At 40.3% G+C, this 17,645-nt stretch overlaps 1 protein-coding gene across 1 annotated transcript in view; it reads right to left on the bottom strand.

Moving 5' to 3' along the window:
- The window catches only part of RPS20 (ribosomal protein S20), a 6,757-nt gene extending 2,927 nt beyond the window's left edge, over window positions 1-3,830 (bottom strand). The window contains exon 1 of the mRNA XM_009892790.1: window positions 3,639-3,830. Coding sequence (XP_009891092.1) covers window positions 3,639-3,830 — 192 coding nt within the window. The remainder of the gene's footprint in view (window positions 1-3,638) is intronic.
- Between the last annotated feature and the right edge of the window lie 13,815 nt (window positions 3,831-17,645).

The raw sequence follows: 17,645 nt of genomic DNA, 5'->3' as shown, positions 1-17,645 counted from the left end.
ATGCCGCTCAGCCGGCGGGGCCGAGCGCCTTCGCCCCGCCACGGGACGTGGGGAGGGCGCCCGTGTCCGCGGCGAGGGCGGTTTGTGGGGCCGCTGTACCCCCTGCACCGGGCCCGCGCCCTTCCCCCGCGGGCGCACTGCGCTCCTCCGTGCCTTTACCGGTAGACTGCGGCTCTCTGCTGGGGCAGTACTGGGCTTTGGTGTACAGGCGAGTCCTCATCGCTTCCAGGGAGAACGAGCCCTTTCCCAGCTAAACCTTTTGCTTTTTCCTCCTTTCCTCTTTTCCCCCTTCCCGCCTTCCTTTCCTCTTTTCCCCCTTCCCGCCTTCCTTTCCTCTTTTCCCCCTTCCCGCCTTCCTTTCCTCTTTTCCCCCTTCCCGCCTTCCTTTCCTCTTTCTTTTTAGCCATTGATGAAAGTGGAGGTGGCAGAACAGAAACTTTAAGTAAAAATGCTGGTTTTCGTTCATCCTTAAATTTAAGGACTTAAATTCATTTTATTTATTGAATCATGTTATTCAGATTGGGCCTTGGAGGGATGTTTTTTTAATGAGAACAGTCATTAATTTGGCCTGGATGCTGATAGCTGCCAGTCCCAAAACAAGCATTTTGCTGAGAGCGTGCATGTTTCTAGTTACATCACTACCTGTCACGTTTATTGAACTGGGGAAGCAGATGTTGTATGTTATGAAATGATGCTCTATAGTAAGGTCACTGTGATTATATTCTGAAAATAAAATTTTAATTCTAGTTTGGAGTTTTGTCCAGTAATCATAGGCGTGTATAATGTTAGCAAAACTACTGCCACCTTTGGAAGCTTAGTAATTACTACAGCTATTCAAAAAAGCCTGCTCGGTGTTTTTAATATGAACTTACTTTCGGCTATCACACTGCACTTAATATATTTTTTCCCCTACCAAAGGCTTTATATGGTCTTTAAACCTCATGGAATGAAGTTAACTTTTATATGCCAATTATTCCATTGTGATACTCAATTTTAGACTTATTTTGCACTTGGATCATTTGTATTAGATCTTTGAAGTCTCTGGTTTACTAATAACTTCTTTGGACTAGATACTATATTCTGATAAAGCAGCTGCAACAAACACGGATATAGAAGTTGTCATCCTGTTGCTGCTTCCTGAAATGCAGCAAGGTCTTTTGCCAGTGGAGATCAGTTTTCATGAACAGAAGAATCTGTTTTGATGATGGTCCTGGTTGTCTGGCCTCTTCCTCCCTGCAATGAAATCAGCATTTGGTTCTGGTGGGTTTTCTGAGACATTTCACAACTACATTAACAATTTTGAACTCACTTATGGATAAGGAACCCATGTTTATTCTGTTATCAGCTATTCCAGCTATTTGTTGAGGAAATTTTCCATCTTTGAGTGTTTTATATGCATCACTCAAATAAATGACCTCACACTGATCACGCTGAAACACTTAGTTGTCCGGTAATCCAGATTGTTCCCAATCAGCAGTCTTGCTATGTTATTTACTTAGAGCTTTTATGAATGTCCTTAGTGAACTTTATTTCCAGATAAAATAATGAGTAGCTTGCTGCCAAAAACTAATTCCTGTGGGATTCAATTAGAAATATGTCTGACTGATTCCTCATTGATGACAGAAACTTGTAACCTTAGTTTTAATTTACTTACTATGAACTATGTGTGCACAACTATTCCGGTTTCTCTGTGTCCTATTGAACAAGTCAATGTACAAATGTGTTATGTCAACACTCTTCCTATTGTCTACCAAAAGTATGCCGTGATTGCATAAGAAAAATGGTCAATCTGAAAAGATACATTTTCCCTGCATTTAAGCTGTGTAATTTAAATATAATTTCCTCCTTTATTTCTTGTACCTGTATTAAGAAGTCGGTTTGGGGTTTTTTTCCCTGGGATTAATGCAAGGTTGACAGTAAGTTCCTAAATTTGTTCATTTCTTATGTTTTTTTTTCTAGTATTGGCACCACCTCAGCTTCTTTGGGATTTTTTTTTTTCCTGAGCTTCCCCAGATTTCTCAAAGCTTATGGAAAATCCACATTAACAGCACACAAGTCGTCTTTGCCAGCTCTTAAAATTCTTGGATGCAAGCTATCTGGAGCTGCTGATTTTAAAACCGCCTTACTTCTGTTCCTATGTTTAAGGCTTTCCTTAGCTATTGTTAGAATTTTCTGAAATATGTTGTTTTTCTCCACAAATGTAGAACAGAAATATAGCTGAACTTCCTGCTTTCTCTGAAATACAACCTTTTTCTTACCTTCTGAATATTGGGTCATTCTTAGCTTCTGATTCATATTTTGCATTATGCCTGGTTTTCATTTGGTTACATACTGGTTTAATGTAGGTTTTTCTCCCCAGCTAATACTAACTGTACTTATGAGATTGTGAGATATATGTTGGCGTATGCTTTTTAGATGAAGCTTCCAGGGGTGTTTTCTTCATGTCACGTAATTAAGAAGATAAGCAACCAAGAAGCAAGACATGCTTTTAACATGACGGTAGTCTATAGCAGAAACAACTCAATACCTAATTTCATGATTTATCATGCAGAATATTGTTCCATGTGCATTCATGACACTTTCTGACTTTTTTTTTTTTTAATAGATTACTAGGTGTTTTGGTTTTTTTTACCTTCCTTTGACCAGTTTGTCCTTCAGGAACAGTCCTGAGTAATGAACTGAATATTTTGTTATCCATATATTTTCCATTAGCTTATAGTAAAACCAATTAGATTTTATTTATAGTTCCAGATTAGTAATTCAATTCCTATTAATTAAATGTGTATGTTTAGGGAGTTAGGTTCTTGTGAGGTTTGTGGTCATTGGCTTAATTTTAGCCTGATCATCTTTACTTTGTGCTAACAGAATGGTCACCTGATTCCTTAGCTCCTTAATGCCATTGCTTTTAATCTTGCTAAGTTTTGCTTGGGAAGGTGGTTCCCCCCCCCCCATCTGTGACAGGCTAAATTATACAGGGTTTTTTATCCAGAAAAGATGTCCCAATATTCTACAAATCTAAATCCATTTAGTCTAGATGTCAATTAACCATCTTGTCTTCCTTTGTTCATGTGACATAAAGGATCTTTGAAGGATATTTCCTAGATGTCCTTGTAGTGCTGGAGCAGTCATAATTCAAGAGTGGATCCTGGTATGAGTCTACCTGTGTTACTGAAGAGTTAACTGAATGAACATGTGCCTGCTGTCACTCAGCATCTTCTAAAGTATTGTGATAACTTCTCAAAATGAAAGCTTGTGCTGTCTTCTGGTGATGCACCTTTGGGTGGTTCAAAGGACAGACGTATTCCCCGGGCTTTGCAAATTGGCTTGTGAACACCACTTACTCCTCTGAGTAGATTTATTCTGCTTATTTCACACAGGTGGCCTGTGGATGGTTTCAGCAGGGCTCACAGTAGCTTCCCTGAATCTGCTTTGTCATTTTTCGTAGTGATTATTTGGCGTGGGCAGCTCCCTGGAAGCTCCCTGGGTTATGCCAGCCTAATGCCTCTAGTCTTTGCTTTCAATGGGGGTTAACATATTGCCAAAATATATTCCTATTTACTTGAAAATCACTTCTCCAAGGTCTTTGAGATTCAAACGCACTTCTGAAGGTTTTGTTTGAACTTCTGGTCATAAAATACCTGTGAAGCAGGATCATACTCGAGGCTTCTCAGGAAACCATCAGTAAGTGGTGGAGTATCTACACCAGTCAGCAGCAATCCAATGAAAGCTATTTTCAAGCCTTTTAAGGAAGGCTTCAGCATCTGCTTGGTCGTAATTGTAGGTATCTGTTGATCCTCTTGTGTTAACTTGAAGTTACTCAGTTGTATCATGTCTCGGAACTCTCCTCCAAATTCTTTGCTCAGCAGCTTGCTATTACCTGTTAAAATACCTTTGTCCTCTCTAGGTTTTGAACATCCGTATTTACTGTGTTTGCAGGTGCCTCAGCTATTGAAACTGAGAAAACCCACTGGAACTGAAAATACTGCCTTTTTAAAGATTGATTTGTGTAGCTGGGTAGTTGATAACTGGCAACCAATGTTCTCTGCAGGTAGCAGATGAACAGAACAAACAGTGCATCAGCGCCAGTCTGCAGCTGGAGTTCTCACGTTGCACCTAGCCTGTCCACTCTACATCTTCTAAATTTTCATGCCAATTTAGGCATAAAGCTCACCATATAAAAAAACAACCCCCCTCAAAATACTAGGCTGTCTTTACCTTAAAAATTTCTCGTGCAACCATGGAAAACGTGAACTAGATCCATGACTTGGAAAAAGAGCAGTTGTGCTTTGATGGAGTTCTTTACCGTTGACAAATGTTGCTGCAAGTATTGATTGTTAAGAGATTTTTTTCAATTGGGCAACATGAACTTCATAGTTATCACCACAAGCTCTTTGCTTTTAAATGCGCACTGTACGCCTGATTCTTGGCTTCTGATATCAGTGACATGGATAGAGCAAAACTCCTTTGTCAGCCTGTTTTGCCTTGTTCTTCTGACACAAATCACAATGACCAAAATTATGTAGTTGCTAATATGCTAGAGCATTTCTAGTGACACTGAATCTGCGATACATCACTGCAGTATGTCTTTGAACACTCAGGGTCGAAACAGGATTGTACATCTGGGCTGCTTTCAGGAGGATATTGTTTGAATTTGTCTTGCTCTGGTTCAATCTTAAGATTTATTTTTTTTTTTCAAATTGATGAATTATGTCTTCTCTGCTTGTCTGGAAGAATGTTGCCTCGCCACTCCTTGTTCTGCAGATGTGATGCTTCTGTCAAATTTGTAATAATGAAACAGCAACTTTTTGCAGAGAATAACTGCAACTCACATAGTCTTGACAGCACCAAGGAGGTCTATTGAGTAGCAACATGTAATTTGCCGGTAATCAGTGAATTATATGTTGTGGATCAGTATCAGCAGTACAACAGAAGTCACAATATTATATGCTTACAAAGAGTTAATAAGCACCTATAAATTTCTTACATACCCTTCTACAACTGATCCCACTTACATATTCACACAGTTGTATATGCACATCCCCTCTCTTGTGAGAAGCGTGAGTTACAAATGCAATCTCCCGCTTTTGGGAGTGCAGATTCCCCTGTTTCTAAAGCTGCCTTCTCGGAGATGTGGGCATGTGTACCTGTGCAGCTAATCCACATGCCGATGAAAGTGTACCCTGTGAGTTCCCCTACGCACTCCTGAGAGGTGGGTCCCTACTGCAATGCCTCATCCTGCCAGCCTCTACTGGGAGTGGGGTGGGAGCTACTTGCCATGTCTGATGGGGAGGATGCTCTCTGGCCCTAGAAGTAATGATGCCTACTGCTCTGGTGCTGCTTTCCCGACAATCACAAATTCTCTTGCTGCTTTTCAAGCAAAAGGCTCTTGGTAATCTAATCCCCTGGTTACTGTTTAATCTGGGTGATCATTGTCTTAAGCAAGCTTTGTTATTGTTAATTTCCTCTTAGCGTTATCAGGTTTTGGGCAAACATCCTCTCAGAACATGCCGATTTGTGTATTCTGTTCGAGCACACTATTTACACTTACATTCCTACCGTATCATCTGTTGTTACCCAGGCCACATTACCAATTCCTGTACAAAACATCCCCAGCATCAGTCCAGTGAGAGCAGAACTAGTGGGCACACAAAACTGGTCTTTCTGCATCCAGTTTTCATTTTGGAAATCACCTGGGAAGACTTCATGTGTGGAAAGGTTAATCAACTATAAAAAAAAAAAAAATGTATTCCAAACTGCACAAATCTCTCCAATCCAGATTTGGCCACTGGGGGAAGCACCACTTAGCACTGTTGTTACCTGTTTTACTTTGAAAAAAATAGACAGTTCAAGAAGACTGCAGTAGTTTGTAGCACATGTTGAAAAGTGGCATCTGCTCAAATAATATCCATGGGACTCTTTTTGAACATAGCAAGCTCTTTTAACAACTGAATTGGAAATGGTTTCCAGGATGCAGGTGGCTTTGCTACACTTACTCACTGGCTTCTCTGTGGACACTTTGTAATCGGAGTGTTTAGGAACCAGCGGTACATACTGGTGTGTACGGACTCTTGCAATACTGTGCTAATAAAGATTTCGGAGTTGTCTTCCCTCCTTACGTCTGCCTCCTGCAAAGACTTTGTGGAAGCTACCAGCCGCAGGGCATTTGTATGGTTGGATGTCTGTCCTTGAAGAAGAAAACATTGATTAATTTTACAACAATTATGTTTACCAATATATGTAGTCCACATATATATTTGTCTACTGTTTTAGAGCCCAGTTATGAAGTCACTGATCACATTTTTTTCTTCCAAAGACCAGTTTAATCTAGTCTAATGCTTTGGCGAGACAGAGGAGGAGGGAATTGTTTCACGGTGCTTGTGCTGCCTCTCTGTCGTGGAGCAGGGATAATTTAAGGAATGATCCTGTCCTCACACTGCCTTACAACTAGAGGAAAAGCTTCTCTTGATATAGAATGGATCGCTGCATCGTGTTTTGGGGTTATTTTTTCCTTTAGAAGTTTTTCCTCATCCCTTTAAGATTAGTTTCCTCTCTGCGATATTCTTGATCCAACTGTTTTTCAGATGATGAATGTTTGCAAGCACAAAATTTAGCAAATGCTTGCCACAGATGATCAGATGATGATGAGATTCAAAGGAACAAGCACAAAATTTAGCAAATGCTTGCCGCAGATGATGATGAGATTCAAAGGATGGGGGAGTCACCGTCTCAATGGTGCAGGACTATTAGAGCAGGATATTACTCGCATCTCACAATTTTATCTAGATTACATCCAGGTGTCAGATTGATTTCTGTGGGACTTGCAAAGAGATGCCCTTCCCAACCCTGGCATCTGTAAAGAAAGACTAAAGCCAATTCAGTAATGCTTCTCCTGTTGTGACCTGACCCTCTGTGAACTAGCCAAGTTAAATTACTCAAAACCTGACAGAAACAGGAACAATAACATAAAACTTAGGACCTGGAACTAAAGGAGATACTGTGGTGTTGAAGATGTGCTTTAGAAACAGGAATTATTAACCGCCGAGGAAATCATTACACTGTGATTGTTCAGAACAGCTGGTCGGATCCACAACGTAACATGAAAGTGATCCAAGAGGCATCAAGTAAGTTTTGGTTTCAAAGGGCTTGCTAACTGCTCTGAAGAGCTAATGTGGCAAAGTGGCAGCTGCAGCTGAAATTATGAGGTTGCGGTAGGGGGGCAGGAACAACAACCGTAGAGTCTGTAATGTCATTTTGTAGAAGACCCAGCAGTTCTTTTTAGGAGAACAGCTTACAGGAGAGTACAGCAAGTCTATTAAACTTGTCTTTCACCTAAATATACAGCAGAAGTCCCTACTTCACTTGGAATGAGGACAGGGCTTGCGCGTGAGCTTTCACACCGGTCTATAAAACATCACTGTTACAGATATGGAATATGGTTTGGTTAGTCTCCCAGAAAAATAATAGAAAATAGAAAACTATTTTTCCCCTGCAACAATTACTTAAATGTTCTAAGAGCAACTGTATATAGGTGCACACAATCACACTTCCAACATTCCTATCTCCGTTCACAGTGAAAACTCTAGCGGCAGGTTTTCCAGATGCAGATCAAGGGGAGCAGTATTTTCTACAGGTTTAAAACTGAGGAAAAGACATTATTAGCGCTTAAGAGGGTTGTGGGCAAGCATTCAATTTTTAGGCAAATAAAATTAATTATTGTGGTATACATAGAAAGTGGTTTTGAGTATGGTAACCATGTCCCCGAAAAAATGACAAGATATATCAAAATATTAATATTAATACTGATATTTTAAAGTACAAAATACATGTTACAAAATAATCTTTCAATAATTGTGACTCTTGGAAGATGTTTCCGAGAGCACCCAGCAGGTACTCCGTCCTGTCCATGGCCCCCTTCCCGCAGCCTTGCAGCAGGTATATTCCCTTTTTGCGAGTCCCTTACAGAAGCAGAACTGCTTCTCGCACACTCTTGTGAAATGTTCCTGGTGTGAGGTAGAGCCAACCACTTTGTTCTGGCAGGCACAAATGTTTATGCTAATACCTAGGGATTGATTCTCCTCTTCCCTGAAAAGAAAAAACAACATCACACCTTTGATATAGAACACTGAGCTTTTTACTCTTAAAATATCTTCTCTATATAAACGAAATTTCTTTTCAAAGAAGAATCCACCATTCCTTGTGTACTAGTATACATTGCTAAATCATTCGTCTTATTAAAGGATAGCGCTAACTGATCATCATCATAATTAGCACACAGTGCAAGTATCAAGATAAGAAAAAAAACCCAAACCCTCACTGACAGTTTGGGGGGCGCTGCTAATGGTTTGCAGAGTATTTAAAATGAGCCAGTTTTTCATCTTGATGGGCCGGGACAGTTGGGGTTTTGTGGGGGCTGGGAGCGAGGGGAAGGCTACGCTTCTTTTAACTAAACAAGAGACTGCTACGACCTGATGGTAATGGGTAATGCTCTGAGCTGAATCAGTGGCCTTGTCTCATTGTAAGCAATAGTTCCAGACCCTTAGTTTTAAGTCATATGGGGTCCTGACAGCCCAGTGGGCAGGTAGCTCTAGCGTACAACACAGAAATTCACATGCCGGCATAGACTGATTTTTCAATGAGAGCTTCACCGATCAAAAAGCTTGTAGCAAATGGGTTCGGTTTTGGGGGTGTCTCCCCTCTCCCTCTTTCTGGCTTGTCTCGTTGCCTCCCCCAGCCCTCTCCCTTGTCTCCCTGTGTGAACGGCTCTTCCATACTACCCTTGCTATGATTGGTCGGGTAGTGCCAATTTTTGTGGTTAGGACACTTTTTCAAACGCAGTTTGCAATTCAATACACAGATTTTTAAACAAACTATGCAAGCATGAAAACATTTTAAAGAAATTTATTTCCTCTGAAAGTCAGCTGTTGACAGGAATGATTAATTAAATTTTAAGAATATCCTTTTTCACCCCTTTAAATTAGAAAACATATAATAGCAATCATTTCACTCCTAAAAGCTATACAAGGACTGACAACTTTAAGGGAGGTCTGGAGAAGTTCTGTCACTTTCTATACAAAGAGAAGTTCGAGTGACATTCATCTACTGGCATACCTGTGCAATGATACATGCCTTCAAAAGCTTTGTGCGTGGCTTTTGTGTTATCTGCAAACCATTTAAATGGAACTGTTAGATAAGAGAGTAACAAGGATGTGGACAAAGTATATGATATCTCTCTAAACTTAAATAATATATACTATTAACTACTATTAAAAAAAATCCAGCTTCCCCAGCCTATCAGTTCCCATATTTACACTCAGCTTTTTTACTGGCTCTGTTCAGGTGTGACTTTCTATACTTGTCTCTGGGGTCAGCTTCACTTGTGCCATATCTGAATCAAAACCCTTTCACCATTTTTGAAGTAAGCGGTTGAGAAAAATACAGGGCTTGAAAATATAACTGGTTTTCCTCCCGCCCTTTTTGGGGGAGTCACTTAAAAAGAGCTGGACATTTACGTTTCACATTTGCAGCCTACTTTGCTCTTTGTAGCCTGGCACATGTGCAGTAGAATATTTATTAAGTTATGAATTACCCTATTATCCCAGGTGCCCTGCAAAGGCAAATGCAACCACCTCCCTGCTCTGCTGAACACTCAGGCTATTGAACTTCAGGCCGGGTAGAGAGCGAAACTCAGCCTCATGCTTGGAGAAGTCCAGGGGTGGATGGAGCCTCTACTATTAGATTGTCCCATGGCATCCTTAGCTGATGGCAAACTGGGATAGATGCCAGTAGACTTTTTTTTGGTTCCATTTTCCTTCTTTAACTGGTTTTAAGGCTTTTCATTTGACAGGCAGACAAATATTTGGCAGCTGGGTTAACTGAAGCATAGAAAGAGGCTCTTTGAGCACTGCATTAAGGTATTTGCAGCAGATAAAAGGCTAAAATAAAGTATAAGTAACATGTTCAAAGTACAGTTAATTTTAAAAAACCATTCATTTTCTAGCCCTACTTTCGTCTTTGTTCTAGTGGATGAATTTATAAACACAGATGCTAATGCAGCAAAATTTGATACACAAGTCAAATGCTAAGCATCCACTTAAGTCCCATTGAATTTACAAATATTTGTGGTATATTCTATAAAACATTTTTTTTGTTTTGTTTTATTTTCTTTGCTGCAGATAGACCTTACCACAGAATACAGAAGTAACCCATACATCGTCACGCTTACATCTTTATGCTTCCCATCCTACCTGCTGCACTGGGGATGTGCCCACCTCCAAGTTACAAAGTTATACAGCATTTTTATCATTTGAAGATAGCGTTGTTACCTCTTCCTTTCTGGGTTGAGATACAGCCTGACACCAAAAAAAAAAAAAAAAAGAAAGAAAAAAAAGAATATGAAGTAAGTGAGCACAGAAAAAGCCTCTGAGGAAAGAGAAGCGAACAACAGAACAAGCTAGGAGTAGGGTTACAACTGGTTGATGGGAAGCTGGAAGCTATGTCAAAGAGAAACAGATAACCATTCCCCACTTAATTATCAAATATGTTTAACTGTAGTACTCCCACCCACCCCCAAATAAAGAGAGAACCATCACAATTGTAGCTTATGCTTACTTTTTTCTTTTTTCTTTTTTTTTAACTGATTATGAGATATCTGTTGAGATTTCTATTTGGGAACCAAAGACACCAAACCTTCAGTAACAGCTATAGTAAGTGAAGACTAATATGGAATGGTAAAATTACAATTCCATGCTTTTGCTTTTCCTCCTCCCTCATTCTTCCTAGAAGCTGTTCATTGCAATTGCATACTTCCCATGCTTCTAGCCACCTTTTCTTGTCTTTCTTATGATCACTTGACTGCTAAAGTAATTGTTGCACTTCAGAGAATTCAAGAGAGCACGGGAAATTGCTTTTCATTGTGAAGAAAAGCATGAAAAAAATTAATTTTGACCTCAAACCATTTCAGCATTAACTAGTATTGGCTCTTATTTGGGGATTCAAATTGAATTAGATGAAATTGCATAAAATCTCTTTCTTAACTGCATCCTGTCAAGTTTTGCACATGTGCCCATTTGAGGGAAGAGAGGAGACGTGGGGGAGGTTGAGGGTGGTGGATGCCATAGTTATAAAAAAAATGGGTATATATATATATATATCTTTCCCTTACTAGACAATGCTATCTGTGTAAGCAAGAAAGCACAAAATAGAATGCTCTAATATGGTTAATATATCCAGAGCTACTGCTGTTGATGACTAGACATGAGAATGCAAGCACTTTACACTATCTTATTTATATGTACTTTCTGAAATTAGTAAATGCAGCCAGATTTAGTAGCTTAGGTACTGGGAGATTGATGAGAACTAGCTGAAGTTTCCATGCAGGCTGTGGTTACCCCAGAGTGCCATGAGGCAGGAGCTAACCCACCCGGTTTTGAATAGTTAGCTCTCAGTGCTGCAGAGCTGGAAGTTTGAAAGGCAGCTTCTGCTACTTATGAACAGAGAACGTAAAACAAAACCAAAAGAACAGCTCACCTCGAGAAAATGGCCACCATGTCATGGCATCCCAGTGTCCCAGAAATGGCACTTAAGTTGCTGCTATTAAAAAAAAAAACAAAAAACAAAAAACCCAAACCTAAATACAAGAATAGTTTAGTTTCCAAGGAAAATAATTATATCAAGCTGTGGAACGTGGTTGATGGTAAGACGTGAGAGATCTGACATTTACCAGATGGGACAAATGAGGCTTTGTTCCTTCCTAAAAGCACAGTCAAGATGCATGGTCACTCTTTTTTGAGGAGGTCCAGCCTGTTCTTAGCATCAGATAACTCATACCCCGAATAGGGCATACCTGGCTGGCAGAGGGCTGAAGGGAACAGCCCAAAGACATATTATAATACCACTCTGCCCAGACTTACATCGATGTTGTGTCATCTGAATCTGTGCAATTCTGGCTCCCATACTTCCAAATTTACTAGACCCTACAGAGCCAACCAGGACATGAATGCTAGTTCAGCCTTTCAAACTCATTGTACTTTTATACATACCCTGCCAAGGCATTTAGTCCACAGAAAGAAAAAATTATGTCCCTTTGTATATTTGGTTGGCTGGATGATTGGGGCAGCCATACAAAGGATCCTCAGCACTGGCTTCACATGTGATTCATGCTCAGAAAGCATAGCAAGATGTTGATAAACTACAATTAGCTGGTTGTAGCACTTTCTCCGGGCCTTCAATAAATCTTCTGTTTCGGCCGATCAAGCTGCTGGTGATCAGTTCCAGGGATGAAGAGAATAAATAAACTAGGTAGGGGTAGCCCTTAAGGTTTATCCTGACTTATAACCATGTCTTGCTAAACATCTGGAATTGTGCTACAAACATATGTATGGGGAAGGAAAGATGAAGAACAAAAACAACTTCTAGAAAGACTTGAGGAAAAATTTGGATGAACACAAGCCAATAAGAGTTGTAACACAGTTGTCTGCAACTGCTCTGCTCGCATCATGCGCCTTCCGCTAACATTTTATATGGAGGTATGCAAGTGTGACAAAGTTAAAGAGCAATGTGCAGCTACACTCATTAGCTTTTATGCCAGCTCTAGAAGCAAGAAGGCATCTTTTAAAAACCTGAAGCCGTGTCCAGATGAAGAAAATGGAAAGGATAAAACTCTAGTGGAATAAATATAAAAATAGATGGGAAAAAAAACTTCAAAAAACTAACATAACCCCTTTATTTATAATTTTTAGAATATCAAGAACAAGAAATTCATTGAGCCCCTCTGGTAGATCTATGGATGTCAGGTTTTTAAAAGAAAAATAAAAACAAAACAAACCAGAAATAAACTAATCATTGAAACCAAATCCCCCCAAGACAACAAAGCCATTGCAAAGAATCAAGGTGTGTTCCTTGCATGTGTGTTGTTCCTGGATGAAACACAAAATAGGCTCACGCTAGAAACACTTTTGTAGGAGAATTCAGGAGTTGTCTGAAATTCAAGCATATACAAATGTTACTGTAATTGCAGACTTTTTGTGGTTGGAAGAATGTCTAGTGTCTGGAGAATGTCTAGTCTAACCCCCTGTTCAGAACAGGGTCGACTAGAGCAGCTTGCTCGGTACCATGTCCAGTTGGGTTTTGAATGTCTCCAAGGATGAAGACTGCCCAGCCTCTCTGGGCTATCTGTTCCAGTGTTTGACTGTCTTCACAGTAAAAATATTTTCTCTCACATTTAAATGGAGTTTCCTGTCCTTCAGTTTCTGTCCATTGCATCTTGTCCTGTCACTGGGCACCACTGAGAAGAGCCTGGCTCCATCTTCACTCCATCTTGTACAGACTGGTAACAGCCCCCTGAGCCTTCTCTTTCCAGGCTGAACAGTCCCATCTCTCAGCCTCTCCTCACATGCAGAGGTTCCAACCCCCTAATCAGCTTCATGGCCCTTCGCTGCACTCCTGGTCCCATACATCCATGACTTTCTTGTTCAGGCAGAGTACCGAGCTGGCCACAGAGCTCCAGATGTGTCTCACCAGGGCTGAGCGAGCAGGGGTGAGTAATCTCTTCTGGCAATGCTCTGGAAGAGCTGGCAACACCTTTGGTAATGCACCCCCAGATGCTGTTGGTCGCCTTTGCCACAAGGGTGCATTGCTGGCTCGTGTTCAACTTGGTGTCTGCCAGGAGCCCCAGGTCCTTTCCTCTAAAGCTGCTTTCCAGACAGTCAGCCCCCAGCCTGTACTGGTGCGCGGGGTTATCCTCCACCAGGTGTTGGACTTTGCAGTTCCCTGCATTGATTATCATCGGCAGATTTCTCCAGCTTGGTAAGGTCCCTCTGAATACCCATGCAACCACCTGAGGTATTGACCGCTCCACCCAACTCTGTATCATCTTGCAAACTTGCTGAGGGTGCACTCTGTCACATCATCCAGGCCATTAATAGAGATGTTACACTCTACTGTATCGATCTCTGGGGTACACCACTAGTGACTGGTCTCCCACTGGACTTCATGCCACTGATCACAACCCTTGGAGCCCAGCAGCTCAGCTAGTTTTCAGTTTTCACTCTCTAGCCTGTACTTCATCAGTTTCTCTGTAAGGATGTAATGCAAAACAGTGCCAAAAGCCACACTAAGGTCAAGATAAGCAAAAGTCACTGCTCTCCCCTCATCCAGCAGCCAGTAACCTCACTGCAGAAGGCTACCAGGTTGGTCAAGCATGATTTCCTTTTCATAAATCCACACCAACTACTCCCAATCACCTTTTTGTCCTTCATGTATTTGGCAATGGTTTCCAAAATTATTTGTTCCATCACTTTCCCAAGGGATTTAGGTGAGGTTGACTGGCTTGTAGTTTTCCAGATCCTCCTTTTTGGCCATCTTGCAGATAGGAGTTTGATTTGCTTTCTTTCACTCCTCAGGAATCTCTCCTGATCACCACTACCTTCCGAAGATAATCACGAGTGGCCTCACAATGACATCAGCAAGCTCCATCAGCATTCGTGAGTGCATCCCATCAGGTCCCATTGAACATTCCCTAACCTGATCCTTCTCTACCAACGGTAATTCTTTCTTGCTCCCAACTTCCCATTGGTCTCTCAACTCTTCAATGTGTTTTTTTTTTTTTATGTTTGAGTTTAATCAGGAGTTCCTTGTTTATCCTTGGAGGCATCCTGTCACCTTTGCTTGATTTCCTGCTCGTTGGGATGCACCAATCTTGAGCTTGGAGAAAGCAATCCTTGAAAATCAACTAGGTCTCCCAGGCCTCTCTTCTCTCCAGGACCATATCCCATGGAAGTCTTTAAGAAATAACTTTCCTAATTACATGATTGACATCCCTACAAGATACATTAGCAAATACTATATTAAAGGAGGTAACAGACACATAGATATGATTTGCTTAGAAGGAACCAATATTGCTTTGGTTGGAAGGAGTTGTGCTTCACAATTGCATTGAATTGTATTGGAATTCTTGAGGAGCACCAACAGCACGCAGATAAGGAGCTGGTTGATACGCTCCCTCTGGGTTTCCAAAGGTATTTGAAAAATCCTTCACTGCAAATGTTTTAAAGGTATTAAGCAGACATGTTTAGGAGAGAAAATCCCAGGCTGGATAAGTCAAAAGATAGGAGCAGAGGGTAAAAGTAAAGTGTCAGTTCTCTCAAGTAGAGGAAGTGCCCACTGGCGTTCCACAGGGTCCTGTGCTGCTCAGCACATCCATAAATGAAGTCCAAGAGGGTGAGCCATAAGATAAACAAATCCACTGATGCTGGAGTTAGTTAGGGCAGTCAGCGCAAGGGCCAGCTACAGACCAGCAGGAGATTTAAGGTAGATTGATGTGAAGTGAGGCAAACAGGCAAAATAATCTTCATCACATAGAACCACGGATTCTGAGCTATCAGGCCTGAGATGATTCTTGATTAATATTAACTCAAAGCTTATCAGCAATCAAAAACCAGCAAATCAAATCTCAGAAGTTACTAAAAAATAGAGAACATCATTATGACAGCAGATAATGATGTGCCTACATCTCGCGTGCTGTGCAAAGTTCTCAGTAGCTCTCAAAAGAGAATCCAGTAAAATTGACAGTGACATCTGCAGAGCTGATCACGCTTCAAGAGTAGGTCTTGGCCATCCAGTATTCTTCTGTCAAGTACAACAGAGAATTTGAAGGGCGCTTGATTTTTCACAGAGACTCAAGTAGCACTTATGGCTGCTAAAGTATCATTAAGCACAAAATCAAGTTTCTAGCAGTGTAAGCAACAAGCTACCTAGATTGGCAAAATAAATACAACTCATAAGCATCTAGGAACTACTAAGAAACTTTAATTCCATTTTTTATTATATTCTTTTGAAGACTGGAGAAACATTTTTATGTAAGGCTTGATGTTAAGGTGAGCCATGCCAATGGCTTTATCTGACATTTTATCTTACAAGCCCTCAGCTAATAATTTTAAAAGGTAACTGGCTTATTATGATAACTTTTATAAGCTATTTCTTGTTTATTAAAAGAAGTTATGCAACAAGAAGAAAAACCTAACTTCTGCTTCTATAGCATAATTATTTTGACAGAGAAAACACAGGAAATCTATTCTAGAATTTACCTTAGGTTTTTTAATTCCAGCTGGCATTTTACTGTTCCACTTAAGGGGGATAGAAGAGCAAGAAATAGTTAAGCTTAGATATGCTTTATAAACCATTAATTTCAATGACCAACCCAAATACCATAAAGACCTACAGAATCATCTCAAATTCACATAGTTGCTCATTTCCAGGATTTCACGGGGCTAAGAACAGATGTGTGTCAGAAATCAGGAAACTGGCTCAATTCCTTTGGGATTTTTTTCCAGAATGGAAGCAAGGGGGAGGAAGGGGAAAGAAGAAAAACAATTTGACTGAAACATCACTCTTTCTCCTGTCTTAAAAAGAAGCAAGTCTTTGAGTAGAACGGCAATATCGGCTACAGCAGTAGGATCTTCGTAGCTCCAGATATGGGTTGAGACCTTGACAGATCGATAATTATCAGTTCCGATAAATCAGGGATCAGAGCTCTTCGCCTTCAGCATTGCCTACAGCACTTCCTTTCCCAGACACATTACAACCAGATTAAGAAAGACAGTGGATAAGACATAAGCAATGCAGGGGACAGGTCACTAGCGTGTGCTTTGAGCACCTGCAGAGTATCAATATTACTGCTTTAAGAAATCTTCCTTTTCAGTACTTCCAGTATCTTGTCTAATATCGACCCATGCATTACAAAGGATGAATAATCCCCCTCTTACCCCGATTTATGAGGTTTTCTGTATCTGTACATCTCCCTTCATGTTTCCCCAATTATATATATTTTTTTAATCTCCCTCTGTACCTCCAAAACCTTGGAACTTTCTATTCCACACAAGATGCTGTTATAATACTTCAGATAATAAAGTTTACAATATACCAACAAGTAAGTTGCAACTAACGGACCTGATAGCATGGAGGTCTTATAAAAGCACAGGTTGTTAATGTATCTTCTTACTCTTAACAGCCTTAGACTGACAAAAAGTTTCCATATTTCAATGGGGAGATTGAGTAGTTCACTTTTTCCATTTCAGAAACCACATACTTACTGAAATTAAGTACATCTAAGAAGAAGAAAAAAAGCCCACTGACACTCTGTATTTATTTTTCTGCATTCATTGATTTGTGATGGATACTCATTCCTTGGTAAATGAAGAGGAAAAGCTCAAATGCACAAACCTAGCTAGTGTAAAGAACTAGTCATATCTGACATTTTGGAAATACCAAAAGGTATTATGTACAAAGAACCTCTAAAAGCAGCCCTTTTTTGTACTTCACTTATTTGAAAACAGCTATTTTTCTGCAAATCGCGTTCCCCAATTTCTCCCCCAGCAAGGCAGCACACAACAGATCAACCAGAAAAAGTCATATTTGCCAACGTCTTGATCCTTGCTTCTATCCCCTCCCATGGTAAAACCCCACAGTTTTATTCAATCTCTTTATTTATAATCTTCTTATAACAAAGCAGTTTCTTTTTTTTTTTTTTTAAAGCATAAAAAGCAACAAAGCCTTTAGATCACAAAGGGGCTAAATTCATTATATTTGGAGGAAAGGTGGAGGGAAAGAAAAGTCGACAATAAAAGAAACATTAAGAGTCCCGAGTTTTC

This window comes from Charadrius vociferus, unplaced genomic scaffold (assembly GCF_000708025.1).
Source record: "Charadrius vociferus isolate BGI_N301 unplaced genomic scaffold, ASM70802v2 scaffold79, whole genome shotgun sequence".
Lineage (NCBI taxonomy): Eukaryota > Metazoa > Chordata > Aves > Charadriiformes > Charadriidae > Charadrius > Charadrius vociferus.
The sequence above is the reverse complement of the archived record's forward strand: the minus strand, read 5'-3'. Positions and strand labels throughout refer to the sequence as shown.